Below are 18,767 nucleotides of genomic sequence, written 5' to 3' on the forward strand. Positions count from 1 at the left end.
TATGTGTGTACATGAACACAACACTAATGTTTCATAAATCTGATGAAGCTGAGTGGGTTGTTAAAAACCATTTACTGTAATAATGGATCATAGAATCAGAGTTGGAAGAGCTCACAAAGGCCATGCACTCTTAACCCTCTGCCATGCAGGAATACAAAAACAAGGCACTCCCAACAGGTGGCCACCCAACCTTTGTTCAAAAACCTCCAGAGGAGTCTTTACTACACTCCAAGACAGTGTATTCCACTGTCAAACAGTTCTTACCATCAAATACTTCCTAATGTCTAAATGAAATCTCTTTCCCTGTAGTTTGAATCTATTGCTCCATGTCCTAATCACTCTATCAGCAGAAAAAAGCTTGATCCATCTTCAATATGACATAATGTTAGAAAATGCCACATAATTTGTTTCATATGCTCTGAACCAGGGTGGAGGGAAACATACAGCCTCAATATGTTACTGAACCAGAGGTCCCAGGATCCTTTATTATTGGCTGTGCTAGCTAGGACTGATGTAATTTTCAGTCCAAAAAATATGGAGGGCCACAAGTTACCCACCTTTGCTCTAGGCCTTTTTAACTTTAATGAAATTATGCATCTTAAAATTTGTCCTTTGCAAAACTTCACAGCCAAGAACCAACTTTCTGCCCTTCATTCTAATTCCTCTGAGCAAATGTGAAACAGAAATGATTTTTTGGTTGAGTGCCTTCAAGTTGTTTCCGGCCTACAGGGACCTTAAGATGAATTTATCACTGTGTTTTCTTCACAAGATTTGTAGAAGGGGTTTGCCATTGCCTACCTCTGAGGTTGACAGAATGTGACTTCCTAAAGATCACCCAGTGAGTTTCCATAGCCAAGCAGGGATTTGAATCCACATCTCCTGGAATTCTAGTCAAACACTCACACCACTATACCCCAGTGGCTCAACAGAAGAGATAGGTTTCAAATACGACAAAAGGAAATATTTTCAATAATCCTAAAAATTTATTTACATTCTTAGAAACACTGAAATTAAAAATATGAAATGCTGATTCTTATCTCTTTATGTTAGAGTATAAATAAATGTTAAATGTGGTCTGCAAACAAAGCAATTCTATTTTTTTCCTAAAATATATTTACCATATTTACAGTTTCAACTAATAATAGGAATTAATCAAATTTAATGTTATAAACCAAACAGTTGAAACCATCCAATAACTGTTGATAGTTTTCTTTGTACAGAACATGAAAAAGATATTTCACCTTGAAAACATTATATAGTTCTGCTCATGTGTATGAAAACTGACGTTAAGTCCTAATATACACTTGAATCCAGCCATCTGAGGGAAAAGGTTATGAAAGCAATTAGGATTTTAGGGAACTAAATATTGATAGTATGCAGAATTCAAATGGGTTCTTGATAATTAGCCAATTGCATAGGCATGTGCATTTCTTAATTGTTCATCATCAGTACAGTCATTCACACTTTTATCTTATATCCAAATGTGTCTACAATGAAGTCAGAAAAAGCTTTTCAATCAATATACCAGTCCATAAATGAATAAAGTTACAAAAGTTGCAAAAATAACATTTAAACTTAAATAGAAATGTAGTGTATTTTCATTTATGTAGAATTCTTTTTTCAAATATATGCCTTTTTTTGTTAAATAATAACAAAATATAGTCAGAATCTTATAGCTGGAAGGCCCTTTGTTATGCACTGTTTAGATCACAGTCACTCTAGAATTACATAGCAAGTGCTGTTTTTAACTGGAGACCGTCTGTGAAAGCTCATGCTGCCAACTTCTTTCTTTCAGTCAGTCTCAAAGGTGCTACAAGATCTCTCTACATACCGATTCTATAGACTAACACAGCTATATTTTGAACTCTTTTAAGATTGTGATCCTGAACACTGATAACATGAAATAACTTCAACTGAAATAAGGTCATGTTTTAATATCTACATCTTGACTATTTACTATGCGACTTTTAAACATTACAATAATGGTTTTATTTGGCTTAGAGAATTAACACAAACTAACTTGGTCCTTGTTGTAATTCAGTGATAAACTGTAGCAGAATGTTAGTCAGAAAAATAACAAATACTGTTTCCATTTAATTAAAATTAATTCTTTATTTTAAATAGACTTTTTAGGACTCAATACAAATACCCTTTTTGCAACCCGAGTTGTAATGTATTAGCAGGTTTGCAAGACAGAGGTTGTGGGTTTCCCTCTGTCTCAGCTGTCCCAATTGTCAAAGGCTGACACACAGGTCAGGTCTAAACAACGCCCTTTAGCGCCCTTTTCACAAAAGGATACAACATCAGACATATATAATCAAGAACAAAACTATAAATTTAGAGATGAATGCATGACAAGTTATCCAAGATTGTGAATGGAGGTGTGCATCCTATTTAAATCCCACTTAAATCACACCCCACTTAAATCAGTAAAAGTGCTGACTGCATTCTTTGGATGGTCAACTAGATGCACCTTCAGGATATGCTTGGGGCTACCAATTCAGCAGAATGATACTTGGACATAATTCTACTTATATACACAAGTCCTTGACTGGATTGGGTTTTAGATCTATTTTGGAAAAGCTGAAAACACTTTTAACAAATTATTACTTTAATGATGCAACTTCTTGAAGTTCTTTTGTGGGAAAAGTAATTTATACCAACAATATTGATGCCACTAATATATTTAGTTATCTTGGTCATCAAAATGTATATTTAAATTTGTGCATAATCAGTACCTGTCATTCTAATTTATCAAGTGTGGAGCCTTATTAAGGAAAATCAAAAGGAATAGCCATTTTAGGCTTTTGCAGCAATAACACAGATACCTTAAAGAGCAATCTATTATAGTACTGTATGAGCTTTCATAGCCTACAGCCCACTTTATTTTCCACAGTTTCCACATGTACTGTATGTCCTGAAATTCTGGATTACACTTCAGATAAAGTGGACTATAGACAATGAAAGCTCACCCTGTAATAAATTTGTTAGTCATAAGGGTACCATGAGATCCTGTTATTAAGGAGTGCTCTTTTACCATAAAAAAAATATATGACCACACCCTGAACCATTAGGTCAGAAATGCAAATCAAGGTGTTATAAAACAAAGCAGTTTTGGAGAACCAATGTTTATTCCACTGTAAGACATTGTTCAGAATCATAACGGTAATTTAATATTTTCTCTTCTATTATCACCACTACTGTAAAGCCAGATTAAAAAATTACTTTTTAAAGAGACTTCAAAATCAACATTGTAGAAGAATGTTTTCCTAGAGCACATACACAGTTGGTTCAGACACTTAGATCTTCCAATTGTTATGTAATCTGTCAATCCTTTTAACAATTAAATATCATAAGCCTACTATATATAGATAAACATAAAATATTTTTTTAAAAAATCAGAATTTATAAGTCAACAGCCAAATCAAGAATGTTCAAGGCACCACATTAAATGTCATGTCTTGATTACCAGACTGAACAATCATCCCAAAACTAATTCAAAAATACATCTATAGAATCTGTGCTGAATACATGAAACTTTTGAACTATCACCAGTAACTGGAATTCCACTTCCATTTAACTTATCAAATGGTCCTAGTGCTTTTGGCACAGGTAACAAGCTCGTGCAGTTCTGCAGTTTCAGATTATAAATACACAATGTTCTTTGTTCAATAGAAATCTGACAAATCTTAAACCTAAAACTCTGTTATAAATTTTTACTGTAAGTAAAACTGCTTAAATATAATACACAGATACATTTAGATTACCATCGAACCCCTGATTGCCAGATATGACAAAGTCTCTTGCAGTTGTTGTCTCAATCAGGTGACTTTCCACCAACCTTCATAGTGAGCAAGACATTTTTCCTGTCCAAATCCAATATAGCAGATCACACTCCAGTATACAAGGACAAAAAATAAATGTACAATAGAAAGATGGGGTAGATCAAGAGAGGCTTCTTAGTTTTAAATTCTTCTCCAACTAATAAGGAAGCAGCACTGTATGCAGCCCAAAAGACTCCAAAAAGCTGACAAAGATAAAAGGATAAAATGTTATCACACAAAGGCCCCCAAAATTACAACAAAGCATCATTAAGATGTAGAACAAATACATGAGATTCTAACTTAATCACAACTACCCGAAACCAAGGTTTGTAAGTTAGTGGAGCTAAGCATCAGAGTTTTCAAACCTGGGAAGTGAGGCATTGTTTGATTACAGAAATTGAAGGCCTGTTATGCAAGTATTTCATAATATAATCTCCTCATATTAGTACATCTGACAGTTTCCATCCAGTTAAAAAAAGAAAACCAAGTTGAAATCACTTTCATACAACAGTTCTCATGACTTTTCTATATCAGTGAAAATAGCTGACGACTGGAATGGTGCTAAACTGTACAGAGAATACTTTAAATTAAATTCTATTTTTAAAAAATTACATCAGAGATATAAAACATTTTGGCTATAGTCCGCCCTTCTTCAAAATAATTTGCCTTTATACAGATTGAGCTTCCCTAAACTGGAAATCTGAAAATCTACAAAAACCAAAGACATTTTGCTATCAGCCACATGCTTCCACCTTTGAGGAAGTGGCTGCGATAATCCTGTTCATATGCCTCTCAGATCCTCAGTCCCTCTCCAGCTCCACATCTCATACACAACATAAGTGGCGAACCAACGAGACATGAGCCTGGAGAGAGATGCAAAGATCTGTGAAATGGCAGGAGGCATGGATTTGTGCTGAACACTATGCTTGGATTCCTGCCATTTCACAGATCTTCAGCCTTACAAATACAGTAGTACTATTCTACTGGTGCTATGTATATATAAATAAGGATATTCCAATATCTGAAAAATGAAACAGTTGTTGTCCCAAGCATTTTGGATAAGGGGTACTCAACCTGCATAGAATCATAGAGCTGGAAGAGACCACAAGGGCCATCCAGTTCAACCGCCCCTGACATGCAGGAAATCACAATCAATATAATCTAAATTGGATGCAAACAAGTTAAAGCTTCATTTATCTTCTCAGACCAAGCTTAATTTGACTTAAGGCCAGATTTTCATGTACCCAGGGAAAAAAATTCAAACTTCTGAGGCCAAGTATTGCAATTATGATACACATATTCACATACACATATCTTGGTTTATTTTAATGTCTGAACCCGAATCTATCAACAAACTATTGTTTGGGACCAACAATGCAAGGTCCAAAGCCACAATCTGGAAACAGCTTGCTAATCTGTTTTTCAAAGACACAAATTACAAACTAGCTTGGCCACTGCTGTACTAAAAGTGCTGATGCACCCCAGATACAGGAATGAATTTATGAAATTAGGTTCCAGGCAAATGGAACACAAAACCAAGAAGGGAGCTCAAGCCTGATTGATTTATCTGTTCTATGGAAGTTTGGACCTACAGTGTGCCCTTTTTTACGCAGGGGATCCGTTCTGGACCCACCGCCCCCCCCCCCCCCACACATAAAAAATGTGTATGCTTGAGCCCCATTGAAAGTAATGGGGCTCGTGCATGCGGCAGCGGCATGGCAGCGCCACGGGCGCGTGCTCCATTAATCGTATGACACGGGCGCACTGTATAACCAATGCAACATTTTAAACTGGGAAATGACAGGAATGAGTAAGAGGGATGGAAAGAGGGTGTGAGAGCATTTGGAAGGGATGAAATTTATAAATTGGGACCAGATTGAGATGGAAGGGAGGAGGAGGAGGAAGCATTTGCAAGCCAGGGATGAAAATTTTAAACCAGAACCAGAGTGAGTGAAGCAGATGCAGCAATCTGATGCTCATCTGTGCTCAGGTATAGAATCATAGAGTTGGAAGAGACTTAGCTGTTTAAAGTATTAAGGGTTTTTTCAGTGAGGGAGGGGTTCAAGAGGCTTGGGAGCCATACTTTGCACATTCCTCCCATAAATATATATCCTTATGTTTTTCAATGGTAAGAGTCCCCATTAAAATTTATTCATTAACATTTGTGGCAAATAAAATAAATATCTTAGATATCAGTAATATCCTTTGGGATCTGCACCTAACCATGTTTTTCATGCAAGTCCTATTATTATTAGAGCACAGTTTTCTATAACAGTAACTTTAAGGAATGCAGCTATCACAGTATAGCAGAACTTACTTATCAGGATACTCTGGGAATCCCAATATTTTCAGAGGTACACACAATTTAAAATGTTAAGATGGGAAATCTCATCAAACAATCGAATACCTCCATTAACACAGTATTTTAGCGTGAAAGTTTGGTGGTAGTGGTGGGGAGAAACAGAAGGGGGGTAGAGTGGAATGCCTGAACTGATAAAATGGGTAGACATAACCCTTTTTCTTTGTCTTTTGTATAAAGAAACCACAATTCACATCAAAATTCTGCCATGAATATCAGCTTAATTCCAAAACCTGTTTGCCATGTGTAAGTAGGAACTGCCATTCAAGACACAATTCTTACAGAATTCACTGCCTGGTTCTTCAGATCCTGTCCTTTATTTTCTACCCTGAGAGCATACTTATATTTGCGAAAAGCACCAAACCACAAGAGAAGCACACCATGTCCAAGCACACAGAGGTACATCTCCAGTTTTGGTTACAGCAGAAAATAAAGTTCATTCCTTTAATGAACCTGGTCATCGTATTCTGACACTTTTTTATAAATGGAGAAAATGGGCTAAACTTCAGAGGAATGAAATGGTATATTTTAATATATGGAGCATAATCCTCTTACCAAAAATACTGAACTTACTTTTATTAGCGTAGAAACAACTTCAAATGATCCAACCACCAGAAGTACAGGTGCTATTACAATAAGAGGAAGTAAAGAATATCCAATAACTCCAAGAACTTGACCATATGCTACCTGAAAATTTGAGAAGATGTTAACAGACATTATTTCCAATAACTCATACTATTTATCAAAAGCAACAAAGACCTTCAAATGACTGCTCAGTGTTCAGCCCAGGAAAGCAACTTTAAAAATGAAAAAATGACTACTTTTAAGATGTTTTATTAAATTAGTCCATATAAAACAATCACAACCTCACCCTGGGCCAGAGCAGACTGGCAAGAAAAAGAAGCTCCTGAAAGCTGTGTCAAAACCTCGCTGTTCACCCAGCCCACACCTAATGTGACCCAAACGGCTGTCCACACAGCATCAAGCCATGCTGTGTGATTTTTTTTTGCCACCTGTCCACTATGCATACACACCATTACACAAACACACTACCAGTGATCTCCAATTACTTTGCTCTTCCTGCCCAGATGCCATTCCATTAGACACCCATATGACTAGCTACACAGTTGCACATGTGATGCACCACTTGTACAGTGCACTGGTGCATCAGTGTATCCAGTAGCAAAGAAGGATCATGGAGGCTCCCCCCTACATACCCCCTTCACCCCATACCATTGTTGGACTGTGTGGTTTGTATATGTTGTAATTATATCCATTGCATTATTGGCAATAACGTTTTTGCTTTGACACAGTCCTGCATTAGCGCTGGGCTGCTTATATGCCGGTGCGAAGATGCACATTTTCTGTTTTGAGTCAGAGTACCCCAGTTTCTTTTTGCTCCAGTTTTTTAGCTCCAGAGTGCACTTTGTTTCACTTCCCAACCACTTTCACCTCATGTGTCATCTAAACCCACCTTCAAAGCAGCTGGAAGCCCCTTATTTTGTCCCCTTGTCTACTTTGCCATAACACCTCATGACTCCATCAATTTCCAGTCTCCTTATATATTTACCATCTCAATGTAATGTCAGCTGTTTATTATTATTATATTTATTTGTATCCCATTCTTTTCCCAGAGGTGGGACTCAGAGTGGCTTCAAACATTAAAAAACAGTACAAATTAAAAACATAGAAAAAGTACATTAAAAAGGAAATTATTACAATATTAAAACAGATAGTTATTAAAAGAATAAAACGCATTTTAAAAGCTAAAACTATACATATAAAAAAAGTATCAAATTTTTTTGAAATGGTACAACACCCTAGCCTGTCTTTATAACTATTCCTTAAAAGCCTGAATGAACAGTTAGGTTTTAACCGGCCAGCAGAAGGCCATCAAGGAGGGAGCCATTTTGAACTCACTTGGCAGGGAGTTCCAGAGTCTAGGGGCAGCCACCGAGAAGACGCTCTCTCACATCCCCACTAACCGTGCTTGGGATGGTGTTGGGAAGAGAGAAGGGCCTCTCCAGAGGATCTCAGAGTGCAGGCTGGTTCATACAAGGAGATACAGTCTGCCAAATAGTGTGTACCTGAGCCCCTATCAATAAAAGTATAGTGTCTAGATTAAAGGAAGTAATAGTGCCATTGTATTCTGCTTTGCTCAGGCCCCACCTGGAATATTGTGTCCAGTTCTGGGCACAATTCAAAAAGAGAAACTGGATCGCGACCAAAGGAGGGCGACTAAAATGATGAAGGGTCTGGAAACCATGCCCTATGAGGAACAATTTAGGGAGCTGGGGTTGTTTAGCCTGGAGAAGAGACAATTAAGAAGTGATATGATAACCCTGTTTAAACATTTGGTGGGATGTCATATTGAGGAGGGAACAAGCTTGTTTTCTGCTGCTCCAGAGAACAGGACCCGGAACAATGGATGCAAGCTAAAGGAAAAGAGATTCCATCTCAACATTAGGAGGAACTTCCTGACAGTAAGGGCTGTCCGACAGTGGAACAAACTCCCTCAGAGAGTGGTGGAGTCTCCTTCTTTGGAGGTATCTAAGCAGAGGCTGGATGGCCATCTGTCAGGTATGCTTTGATTGAGAGTTCCTGCATGGCAGAGGGCTGGACTGGATGGCCCTTGTGGTCTCTTCCAATTCTATGATTCTATACCAGGGCAATTAATTCTGTATTCCACATTTTGTAAATCATGGTTGATACCATATTGTTGAATTAAACTAATAAGAGAGATCAAGTATCAGTTTTCCAAGGAATCTAAGAGCACTTTTTAGGCCACTTTTTAGTAGGTGATGCAACTCTGAAAAGTTACATGGATAGAAATAATTTAAAAGTAATTCAAATTGGGCTTTCAAAAAACAAGTTAATTTTCACAAAATTCTTACCTCTCCTCCAAGAACTCTGGCCAACAGGAAGATTGTCAAGGATCCAAATATCCAAATAGTTATGATCCAGGATACAACCTTAAGGAAATTTTAAAAGAATCTAATTACTATTATCCTTTGTATATATGAAGAACTGCTAAGTTTGACATGATGATGAAGGGATGCAGTTCAGCTAATTTTGTAAGCTGTCAACTTTTAAATTCAAATGAAGAAAAAAAAGAAATGAATGAATGCATTGTCCTTAGGGGAAATGTCATGGCTGAAATCCAGTCATATAATCAAGTGCACACAACTATGTGGGCAAACTCCCTTAAGTACTTGCACACTTCCAGCTTTATAGTCACAAAAGAAATGTGAATACATGTGCATACACGATTTTGAACTGAAACCAAAAACAACTGAAGGATGCATCCATGCTGAAAAAATAACCCAGTTTGGCACCACTTTAACTGTTCTGGCTCAAGGCTATGCTCTGGGCCCTACAACAAACTCCATCTCCCAGAATTCCATAGCCTTGAACCAGACAAAGAGTTAAAATAGTGCCAAACTGGGTTATTTCTCCAATGTGGAAGCAGCCTTCAACTGTTTCTAAATATAAAAAGAAAAGAGACTCTTACTAAAGGCTACTTAGTAAAGTTAGGACTCGTGGTTTAAGAGAAGGCGTCTTCTAATAAATTTGTAATTAGTTAAACAGAAAAAAATAGGAAGAAAAAAGTGGGATTTGTCAAGACTGCATTAGGACTAGTGGTATTTAATTTGTTAGTAAATGATCTGGAGTTGGGGTAAGCAGAGAAGTGGCTAAGATGGCATGGAATTATTCAGAGTGGAGTCATATGCAGGATACAAAATGGTATTTTTTTAAAAAAAATAAAATTTGATTTTCATTATATTTGATTTTTTGAGGAATTGTAAGCTGCACATTTCTATTAAATATCAGCTATGTTATTTTTTTTCCTATAAAGTGGATATAAGGACATTAGTTCCACAAATAATCTGTTCAGTAAGTTCTGCTATAACATGTGTTTCTGCAATACAAATGGGCAATTACACGATTAATTAATAGAAGAATGCTATTTGCAGAATGCAAATTTTTAATTGGCTACAGCATTACTCCCATCTCAAGTATTCAAAATTTGTCAACTGGCACCTTTCAGCTATTAAGCAGGAACCCCACTTTCTCTTATCTTAGTTCTCAGTTTGTCATCCTTTTAAGTGTTCAAAAGTGTTCTGTAACTTTCACTGCAGGGAGGGATAAGGCAACCAGAGAGAGATGAAGACCAAAAGCCAGCCTATTTATTGCCTCTCAATTGCCACAGCATCACACCAGTTGCCAAGAAGGAAGAGTGCTTCCAGCTCCTCTCTTGTAGTTTCCATCTAATGTCATCAACCCAAGCTAGCCCTTCCACAAGATAATTTCTCGGGCTTGCTGAATGCTCACCACCACCCCTCTCTTTCTATTTTACTTCATCTCCAATCAAAGTCTTTCTCTTCTCCCCTTCCCCCACACCAAACTCTGGTCACCTACTGCCATCACACACATTTCATTTAGACCATTCAGATGAAATGTTGCCTCCCAAGAATTACATCTCATTCCACACCTCTTCTTCCTTTCCTGCATGCTAGTCTTAGGTTCTCAGAAGCAGCAGCAACAATAAAGTTACATCTCATATTGCAGGAGTTGGTGTTTGTCTGGGGCAAATAGTTGTATTCCTAAAACGCCCATGTTATACTAATCTGTGCTCTATAAATAACTAGATTTCAAGGAAAATATAAGATTAGGTGCAGATCAAAAATAGTACTCATAACTATAGTAGCTATTTATTTAACTTACCACAAATTTTAATCTGGGGAAAAAATAAAATCTCCTGAGTCTCAGGGGTTTCTATGCCTGCCTGCATATTTGTTGGCTACTGCCACCACCTCCACTACTGCACAGATACACATCAGTATTTTTGATATAACTGTAAAGCTGATCTGAAGTTATTCTAAAAATGAAACCATTTACAAAATGGTTGTAAATATTAAGATTATATCAGCAAGAATGAGCCTTTGGTAACCCTGGGTGGTGCAAAATATGTCCTCCTCTGGCTTTACTTTGCGAATGAAGATTCAGGAAGAACTCATCCCGCGTTTTCTACAAGTGCATTGATAACTAAAAAGGCCAATCCAAGATAAACAAGTCCGGGGGGGGGGGGGGGCGGGGGGGTCACATTATTAAATTGAGTCTGAGTAGTGATTTAAATTGTGATTTAAATCAATTTTATTTCAATCATTATTTAAATCACAATGTAAATCACTACTCAGACTCAATTTAAACTATTTAAATCAAATCCACCCTGGCAAGGCCAAAGTAACATGTGCAAAATGTATATTGTAGGAAAATGAGATGCAAGGTCTGTTCTAAAGAATAAAACAGTGTAAATACTCTAGTCAGTTGTACAGCAGAATTGTTTAGTTGTCAAAACTGGCACTATTATGCCAGAAACATATGTAATTGTGTCAGTGGGAAGCTTGACTCAAACCAGGAATGGGGAACACATGATAATCTACAGGAAGTTGGCCTGCAGTTCCCCATCATCCTTCTCTATGCTGGCGAGGATGATGAAAACACATCTGGGGCAAATAGTTGTATTCCTAAAAAGCCTGCATTATAGTAATCTTTGTTCTCTAAATAACAAGACTTTGGGGGGAAAATAAGGTTAGGTGCAGATCTCAAAAATATTACTCATAACTAAGCTATCTATTTAGATTACCACAAATTTTAATCGGAGGGAATACAATCACCTGGGTCTCAGGAGTTTCTCTGCCTGCATACATATTTGTTGGCTACTGCCACCACCTCCACCACAACACAGATGTATTCCTCGCCTCATTTAAAGGCTTATACTTTAAAAGTACTTACATGTTTTAAAAGAAATTTAGTAGTTTTAGAGAATGTCTGTTCATTGCTGCTAGCCATGATAATTTATGGTATTTCCAGGTTCAGATACACTATATCACTGCATAGCAGTTCCTGGGATACAAAAGCAGGAAAGAACTATTGCCTCCAAGCACTGCATGCAGACCTCTTGTAAGTTTCTGACTGGCCACCACAGGAAACAGAATAAAGGACGGTATCTTTCCAGCAAGTCTCTGCTAGGCAATTTTTATATTCACCTAAATCCATCAAGGAAGAGATACTGCAAATATACTTGTGAACATGTGTCCCCATGCACACTTCAATCCTCTTCCAGACACCAAAGAATTGGATAAATGTGGCTTTGGACTTAAACAGAAAACCATATTCCAGAACTGAGCCACAAGTTATTACACACAGCGATTACCTATAGCTGGAACTATACCAAATATTCCAGAACTGAGCCACAAGTTATTACACACAGTGATTACCTATAGCTGGAACTACACCAGAATATTCAGTCTGCAACATTTATTCTATTACCACCTGGGGAAAACAGACTAAAAGTAAAGCAAGGCTTACAAAGTTTACAACATGCAATGAAGAGCTGGAGGAGGAGGGCAGTACAGTTGTTTTTAATGTCCAGGAGAAGAAACTATATCTGCAGCATGCTACAAGAACAAAAACAGATGCAGTGGTAGCAATGCTAGGTGAATAAGAACCAGGGAGGGGAGAGGTTCCAACATTTTATTTCCAAGTAGTTTACCTACTTTATGTATAAAATGTGTACAGGATTAAGGAATACCCTTTTCATCTGGTAATTAATGTAAGACCGCTCATAGCACAGCTCTTTACCCACCTTGAATTGCCCATATAATGAGATCATTGAGAAGAACAGGACAACTGCCAGAGGACCCCAGAAGTCAGGATTATCTCTTACTACTTGTCTGTTAAATCCAAGGGAAGGCATTGGCATCAAGACACACCGGATTTTGTAGTATATATCCTTCAGATCAATGTCTAACTCCTCCCTAAAGGTACAAAAAATAGGACGTTCATAATATGCCTCTAAAATTATTTGACCACTAGGAAAGGGAACAAAAATTGCAAAGTATTTCCAATGTATATGTATACAGAACTTTCAGACATGTTTGTATTCTAGTTACATTAGCCTGGTTCACACTGGCACTAAATCATGATTCAGCACTATGGACAAACCTCCTCAAGACCAAGCAAAGCATCATGTTTGCATGCTTCTCCAACCTTACCATGTGATGAGGAGTACTTCTGCTGAGGTAAGTGAAGTATTAAAGAATCTTGATTTAACACTAGATTCAAATCAGAGATCTTAATTTAAAATAAACTTTAAGACTTTATCACACGAGCCTCATTTTCGTCAACATTATGTTAGTAAAACAAAATGGATTCTAACCAAGAAATATATGCAGGGGTAGCCATGTTGGCTATATAGCAAAGTACATTAACATCCAAAATTTACAAAACAGTGATACCTTTATTCGGCCAATAAAAACACACATTATACATGTCGCAAGCTATCAAAGTTCCACTGGCTCCTTTGCCAGGCAAAGGTGTTTAAAATCATTCGGGGGGGGGGGGGAATGACGATTTTAGTCACAGGCCTGCATTTTGTCAAGATGTTGGTGTTGTTCTGAGTTAAGATGGTATGGAGGGATATCTGTAGGCAGGCCACTGCTACTCCTGGGCACGTGGTACTGGGAGACAAAGCATTTTAAAGGCCAGGAAATAAAATTTAAATTCCATTAGCAACACAAAAAAGTTACTTCATTTGCAATCCTGGATGTCTCAGTCATTTGTAACATGGCCAGAAGGAATAGCAGCCTGCCTACATAGATATCCCTCCATACCATCTGAACAACAACAACAACTTCTTAACAAAAATGCAGCCTGTGACTAACATCATCATTGCCCCCCTCCTGTATGATTTTTAACATCTTTGCCTAATGAAGTAGACAGTGGTGCTTCGGATAGTAACCAGTTTGGGAGCTCTCCTTAATGCACATCCTTTTACTAGCATGACGGGGTGTTTCTGCTATTGACAGCCTCATATTCTCTTCCACACTCCTCCTTAATCCTGCCTCCTTACCCTATGCCCTACCCAGCATGACGTTTGGGATTTTTTAAATTTAAATTTATAATGTAGCAATTATGGCAGTGTGATTTAGTGAAACAAAGATGAAAGAAAAGTGAAAAAAGAAAGAAAGAAAACCAGCCAGTTTGGAAATAGTGCAGGGAATGGGGGAGGAGGAGGGAGAAAACACTGCCCAATCTTGGAACTGCCATGGGAGGAACGTATCACACCTGAGGAGTAATTGCACAGCAGAATGATTGGGCACTTATTGATGGATTTTCCACATCAATGAAAAGATGTGTTCTAACCACACTTTTTGAGGCACAGCAGCAATGGATTGGAGGTGACCTCATGCAATAAGTATTGCCAAGGGCACTATTTTCCAACTTTAATTGCAGACTGAAAGCCAGGTATGATAAACTTCTAGGTTAATTTCTAAAACAAGCCAGTTCAGGGCTTGGATTCACAAAATGGCTAGTTTTGGTTCAAAACCACTTTTCCTTTTCAATATGTATTCCAGCTTTGAAGATGATGATAATAATGAGCACAAATTCACTGAAAGGGAAACTCGACTTTCACTTTAGTGCTCCTTCTAGACATAATGGGAGAAGTAGCTTGATGCCTTGCTCAAGACCATCCCAGATCATCCAGGTAGTATCAAATTGTAGATTAGTAAAAGCCATTGTTAAATTAATGACAATATTAGAAAAAAAGAAATCAAAGGGTTTTCCTAGCAACCTCCCCTGCTGCCAGACAAGCACTATGACATTTCAATACAAGCAAGACTCCTAGTAATAAGGCAAATCCCAACTTATCCTGGGTTGCTGACAGCTAGATAAGCCCCAAGACCTATGTGCCAAGAACCTATTAGCTCTATGTTGAGCTGTTAGGCATCAGGAGAGAAAAGCATAGTGGGACACCTAGGAAGACAAGGCACAAACAAGTAACCTGGATCATGGCACTATAAAAAAGAGAGCTGTTCAAGGAAGCTCAAAAAGTTCAAGGTACATAAATGTAAATGTGTCCACTTTAAGCAAATTATAAAAGCAAGTGGTCTATCATCTACCAACCGATGCTGTTGAACTCTAGCACCTGTCAGACATAGCCAGCATGGATAATGAAGATGGGGTTTGTCGTCCAACAAACACGTGAAGAGTCACAAGTTTTCCACTTCTAAACTAACCTTTTTGCTAGCTTTTGTTTAAATGAACTTGTTTTTATATCACATTCATATACTGTTTCCGTCAAGGTTTAAGATATATTCTAGTCTATAGTTATGACAGCTGGATTGAAAAATGTCTACACGTGTACAAAATGACGTGTTGTCCTGAATTCAAACTCTGTGTGTGTGTTTAATATGTGTATGGACATGGTGAGCATATTTGCATGTATGTATAAAAAAAATTCCTCAACTGACATATGAATTACATGAGCAGCATCCTGTATTCAAATATCAGTCATTAGAACATTATTTAATTTGTACTTTTTAATTCACATCCTTGTTCATCCCTGATACCACACCTTCCTATAAAACCATCTACAGAGAGGGAATGAAAGTAACAATCTCTGTTTAATGCTTACTTACAAGAGAGGTTTATTATCTTCAGGATCATTATCTTCTACTTCTAAAAGCCAGCCATAGCCTCTTTGTCTCAGGAACGTAGTTGCTGTAGATTCTTTACCAAATTCCCCACTTCCTCCTCCAAGGTTGAGCTTCACATCTGGAGATGCTATTGAACCACTCAGATCTTGACAGGTAAAAGGACACAGTTGTGAGAAGCCAGCCAAGAAAACAGTCCTGCTAATCTGGAATATACAGCTGTACACAAGTCTTGGTACATCAACTCTATATCAAAATCTTAAGGTGATCTAAGGATGTGACTTTTTTTTTTGTCTTTCACACATGTGAAATGGCATATTAAAGATGATTTGTCATTTCACCTGGTAAAATATATAAAGTACACATACACACAGTATAAGATTTTTTAAAAAAACACAACAAATCTAACCTATTGGGTATGGTCCTAAACACAAGACCAGATAAATCCTTTTATAAATCAAAGATGGCAACTAAATTTGATGTGCCTCAGTTTTACATTAGTACATGACCTTAGAGGCCAACAAGTGGGAGCAAGGGGGCTTAACAACTGGGTTGGACACTTCCACTGCTGCAGATAGTCATGTGAACATCATTCTTATAAAGTACTGCACAGTCATCCTTTCTAGAGGCCATAACTGTCCCTGTCTAGACTGTACTCCATACTGCAGCAGCTCTATAAATCTGTGCAGTACAAAAGAAATTTTGGTATTAAAATATTTCTTCTTTGGAACAAGTTGCCATATAATCACTCCAATCTGACAAATCAAACTGATGCAAACAGCATAACAGATGACCACAAAGATGTGCATCATGATGCTTTAGATCAGTGAGTCCCAGCCTTTTCTATGCCCAACTCCTAGGAAATGTTTGTTTAAAGTTCACACCCTTCTTCATTTGCAAATGAGGAAGTCTAATTTCTAATTTTTAAACCACAAATTGAAACCACAAATACAATACAAATTTGAACCACAAATACAATATAATACTGTGGGTGAACAAACTGAACTTTAAAAAAATAATATTTTAACCCATTGCATAAAATGCAAGTCTAAATTGAGCAAATGAATGATGACTTGTGGATGCTCAAGGACACAGGCCACTCTCTGTCACACACACCCAGTTGGGAAACCCTGCTTTAGATATTGTAGGCCATTAGAAATGTAGACCATTAGAACAGAGTGATTATTCACGATAAAACAGTCAGCCACTCCCAACTAGTAAACTGAGTGGAACTTATTTCTCCCTCAGTCATTACTTCACCCTGTCACCTGAGACCAAATGTGCATGCGACTATCAGCCACATTAACTTTATAACCCAATCAAATTTTTTCCAGCTGCTCCTACATTAGCCTTCCCCAAGTCAGTCATGGACATTAAGATGGGTGATGGGAGTTACAGTCCACAACAACTGGCCTAGAAAAGCTACTCTTCGTGTAATGAAAATCTGTGCACACAAGCTAGCAATCTGTTTTAGGCCACAGCAAACCTACCCAGCTGGTCTGCCACATCCACATTCTCCCGTCATGCTTTTTATCCACTTGTCTGTTTATTCTTTGTGCACCACAGGGCCCTTCCAGGATGTTGATGTCTCAGATGAAACTAGCCAAGCTAGCAGCGCATGACCCAGAAACCATGACATAAGTTATGAATCCTAGGTCTGCCATAATCGAGATGTATTTATCTAATAACATCCCCACCCCAAATGGTGTTTAAATGTCCCCTCCCTCATTCAGTGTAACCTTTAAACAAAAGTATTGTCCTTCTGTCCAATCCCAGGAAGAGCCCCACAGATGCTCTCCTGCCTTCCTTTGTTAGTGGTTGTCGTTGTTGTGTGCTTTCAGGTTGTTTCCAGTTTATGGCAATCCTAAAACTCGGCCATGAAACCCACTAGACTCTGGAAGGTTTCATGGCCAGGTTTTAGGATTGCCATACATTGTGGATGGGCAAAATGGTCCAGTTCCCTCCTGGTTTTGTCTAGTTTAGATGATGCAGGCAAGACCCCTAGGGGCACAATACAGCATGGATCCAGAGGATCTGGTCTGACCCCAGGGCAAAGAGCCTTTACCCTGAGGCAGCGGTCTCCAAAGGATTTTGGACTCCAGCTCCCAGAATCCAAACTACTGGCCAACACGGCTGAGGCTTCTGGGTGCTGAAGTCCAAAATCTCTTAAAGGGCAGAGTTTGGGGTTTTGCACAGAAGGCCTAAGAAGCTGCTCAGACAGGGCTCCCCCACCCCTGGCCTTGCCCAGATAGGGACCCTCTGAGAAGCCCCAGTCACTCTGCCTGGCACAGAAATGGGCGCCTGCACCCAGGACCCTGTTTCTGCATCTCGTGGGGTGACTGCAGGGCTTCTCAGGCGACTCACGCACGGCATGGGAAGGAGCAGCCCTGGCTGGGTCTGGGCTCAGGGCACCAACCCAGGGACTACGGAACCAGGTGAGCACCGGGTGCTGCCCTGCCCTGTCTGCTCCGGTGGCCCTGGGAGACCTTGGGCAGGCTCAGAAATGGAGGACGCTTGGGACTCCCTCCCGGACAGGAGGCTGAGACGAAGGGCGTGCCCTGGGAAAGGAGGACCCAGCCTGGCCGCCGCCTGCCCTCTTACCGTCGGCCTCGGCCGAAGAGACGAAGGTGAAGTCCCCGTTGCCGGGCGCGTAGAGCGGAGGGGGCGGCGGAGGAGGCGCAGGAGGGGGCAGGTGCTGGGGGCCGGGAGGCTGCATGGCCGCCCGCGGAGGGACCTCACTCGGGGGCCCTCGAAGCCTTCCTCGGAGGGAAGAGGAAGAGGCAAACGGAGGCCCTCGCTCAGCGGATGCCTCCGCCAAGTGACAGGCGACACAGAGACCCCCTTCCCTATTGGGCCTCTGTAAAGCCTGCTTTAATTGGCTAGCAGGGCACACTCTTCCTATTGGCCGCCGCTGCTGCTCCCGCCTCTCATTGGCTGGAGGAGCCGCCTCGCCTCGTGATTGGTTGATTAATTGTCAGGGCCGTGTGGGCGCTACCAATGGGAGAGTCGGAAAGCGGAGTTTTAACCCTCCCCCCGGTAATGTTTTCTTGGTTTGTGCCATGGACGCCCATTGGACAGTCTTTC

The 18,767-nt window shown here is 39.3% G+C and overlaps 1 protein-coding gene across 1 annotated transcript; it reads right to left on the reverse strand.

Annotated features, from left to right (window-relative positions):
- Positions 1-3,112: 3,112 nt before the first annotated feature.
- On the reverse strand, positions 3,113-18,526 carry YIPF4 (Yip1 domain family member 4). Its single transcript, XM_089529714.1, has 6 exons — positions 18,285-18,526; positions 15,669-15,831; positions 12,833-13,004; positions 9,078-9,155; positions 6,757-6,870; positions 3,113-4,027 (listed from the first exon to the last, which is right to left on the reverse strand). Exons 1-6 carry the CDS (start codon positions 18,397-18,399, stop codon positions 3,890-3,892), a joined length of 780 nt encoding a protein of 259 aa, XP_089385840.1. The 5' UTR covers positions 18,400-18,526; the 3' UTR covers positions 3,113-3,889.
- Between the last annotated feature and the right edge of the window lie 241 nt (positions 18,527-18,767).

This window comes from Sceloporus occidentalis, unplaced genomic scaffold, assembly GCF_023333645.1.
Source record: "Sceloporus occidentalis isolate IW3139 unplaced genomic scaffold, rSceOcc1.0.p SCAF_6, whole genome shotgun sequence".
NCBI classification, from domain to species: Eukaryota; Metazoa; Chordata; class Lepidosauria; order Squamata; family Phrynosomatidae; genus Sceloporus; species Sceloporus occidentalis.

Excerpts from the sequence above, each read along its gene's own strand:
- YIPF4 (XM_089529714.1), bottom strand. The coding sequence starts at position 18,399 with ATGCAGCCTCCCGGCCCCCAGCACCTGCCCCCTCCTGCGCCTCCTCCG. Across the intron at positions 15,832-18,284 it reads CTCTTCGGCCGAGGCCGACG|ATCTGAGTGGTTCAATAGCA; the intron begins GTAAGAGGGCAG and ends TTACCTGTCAAG. Across the intron at positions 4,028-6,756 it reads TTGTTTCTACGCTAATAAAA|CTTTTTGGAGTCTTTTGGGC; the intron begins GTAAGTTCAGTA and ends TATCTTTGTCAG.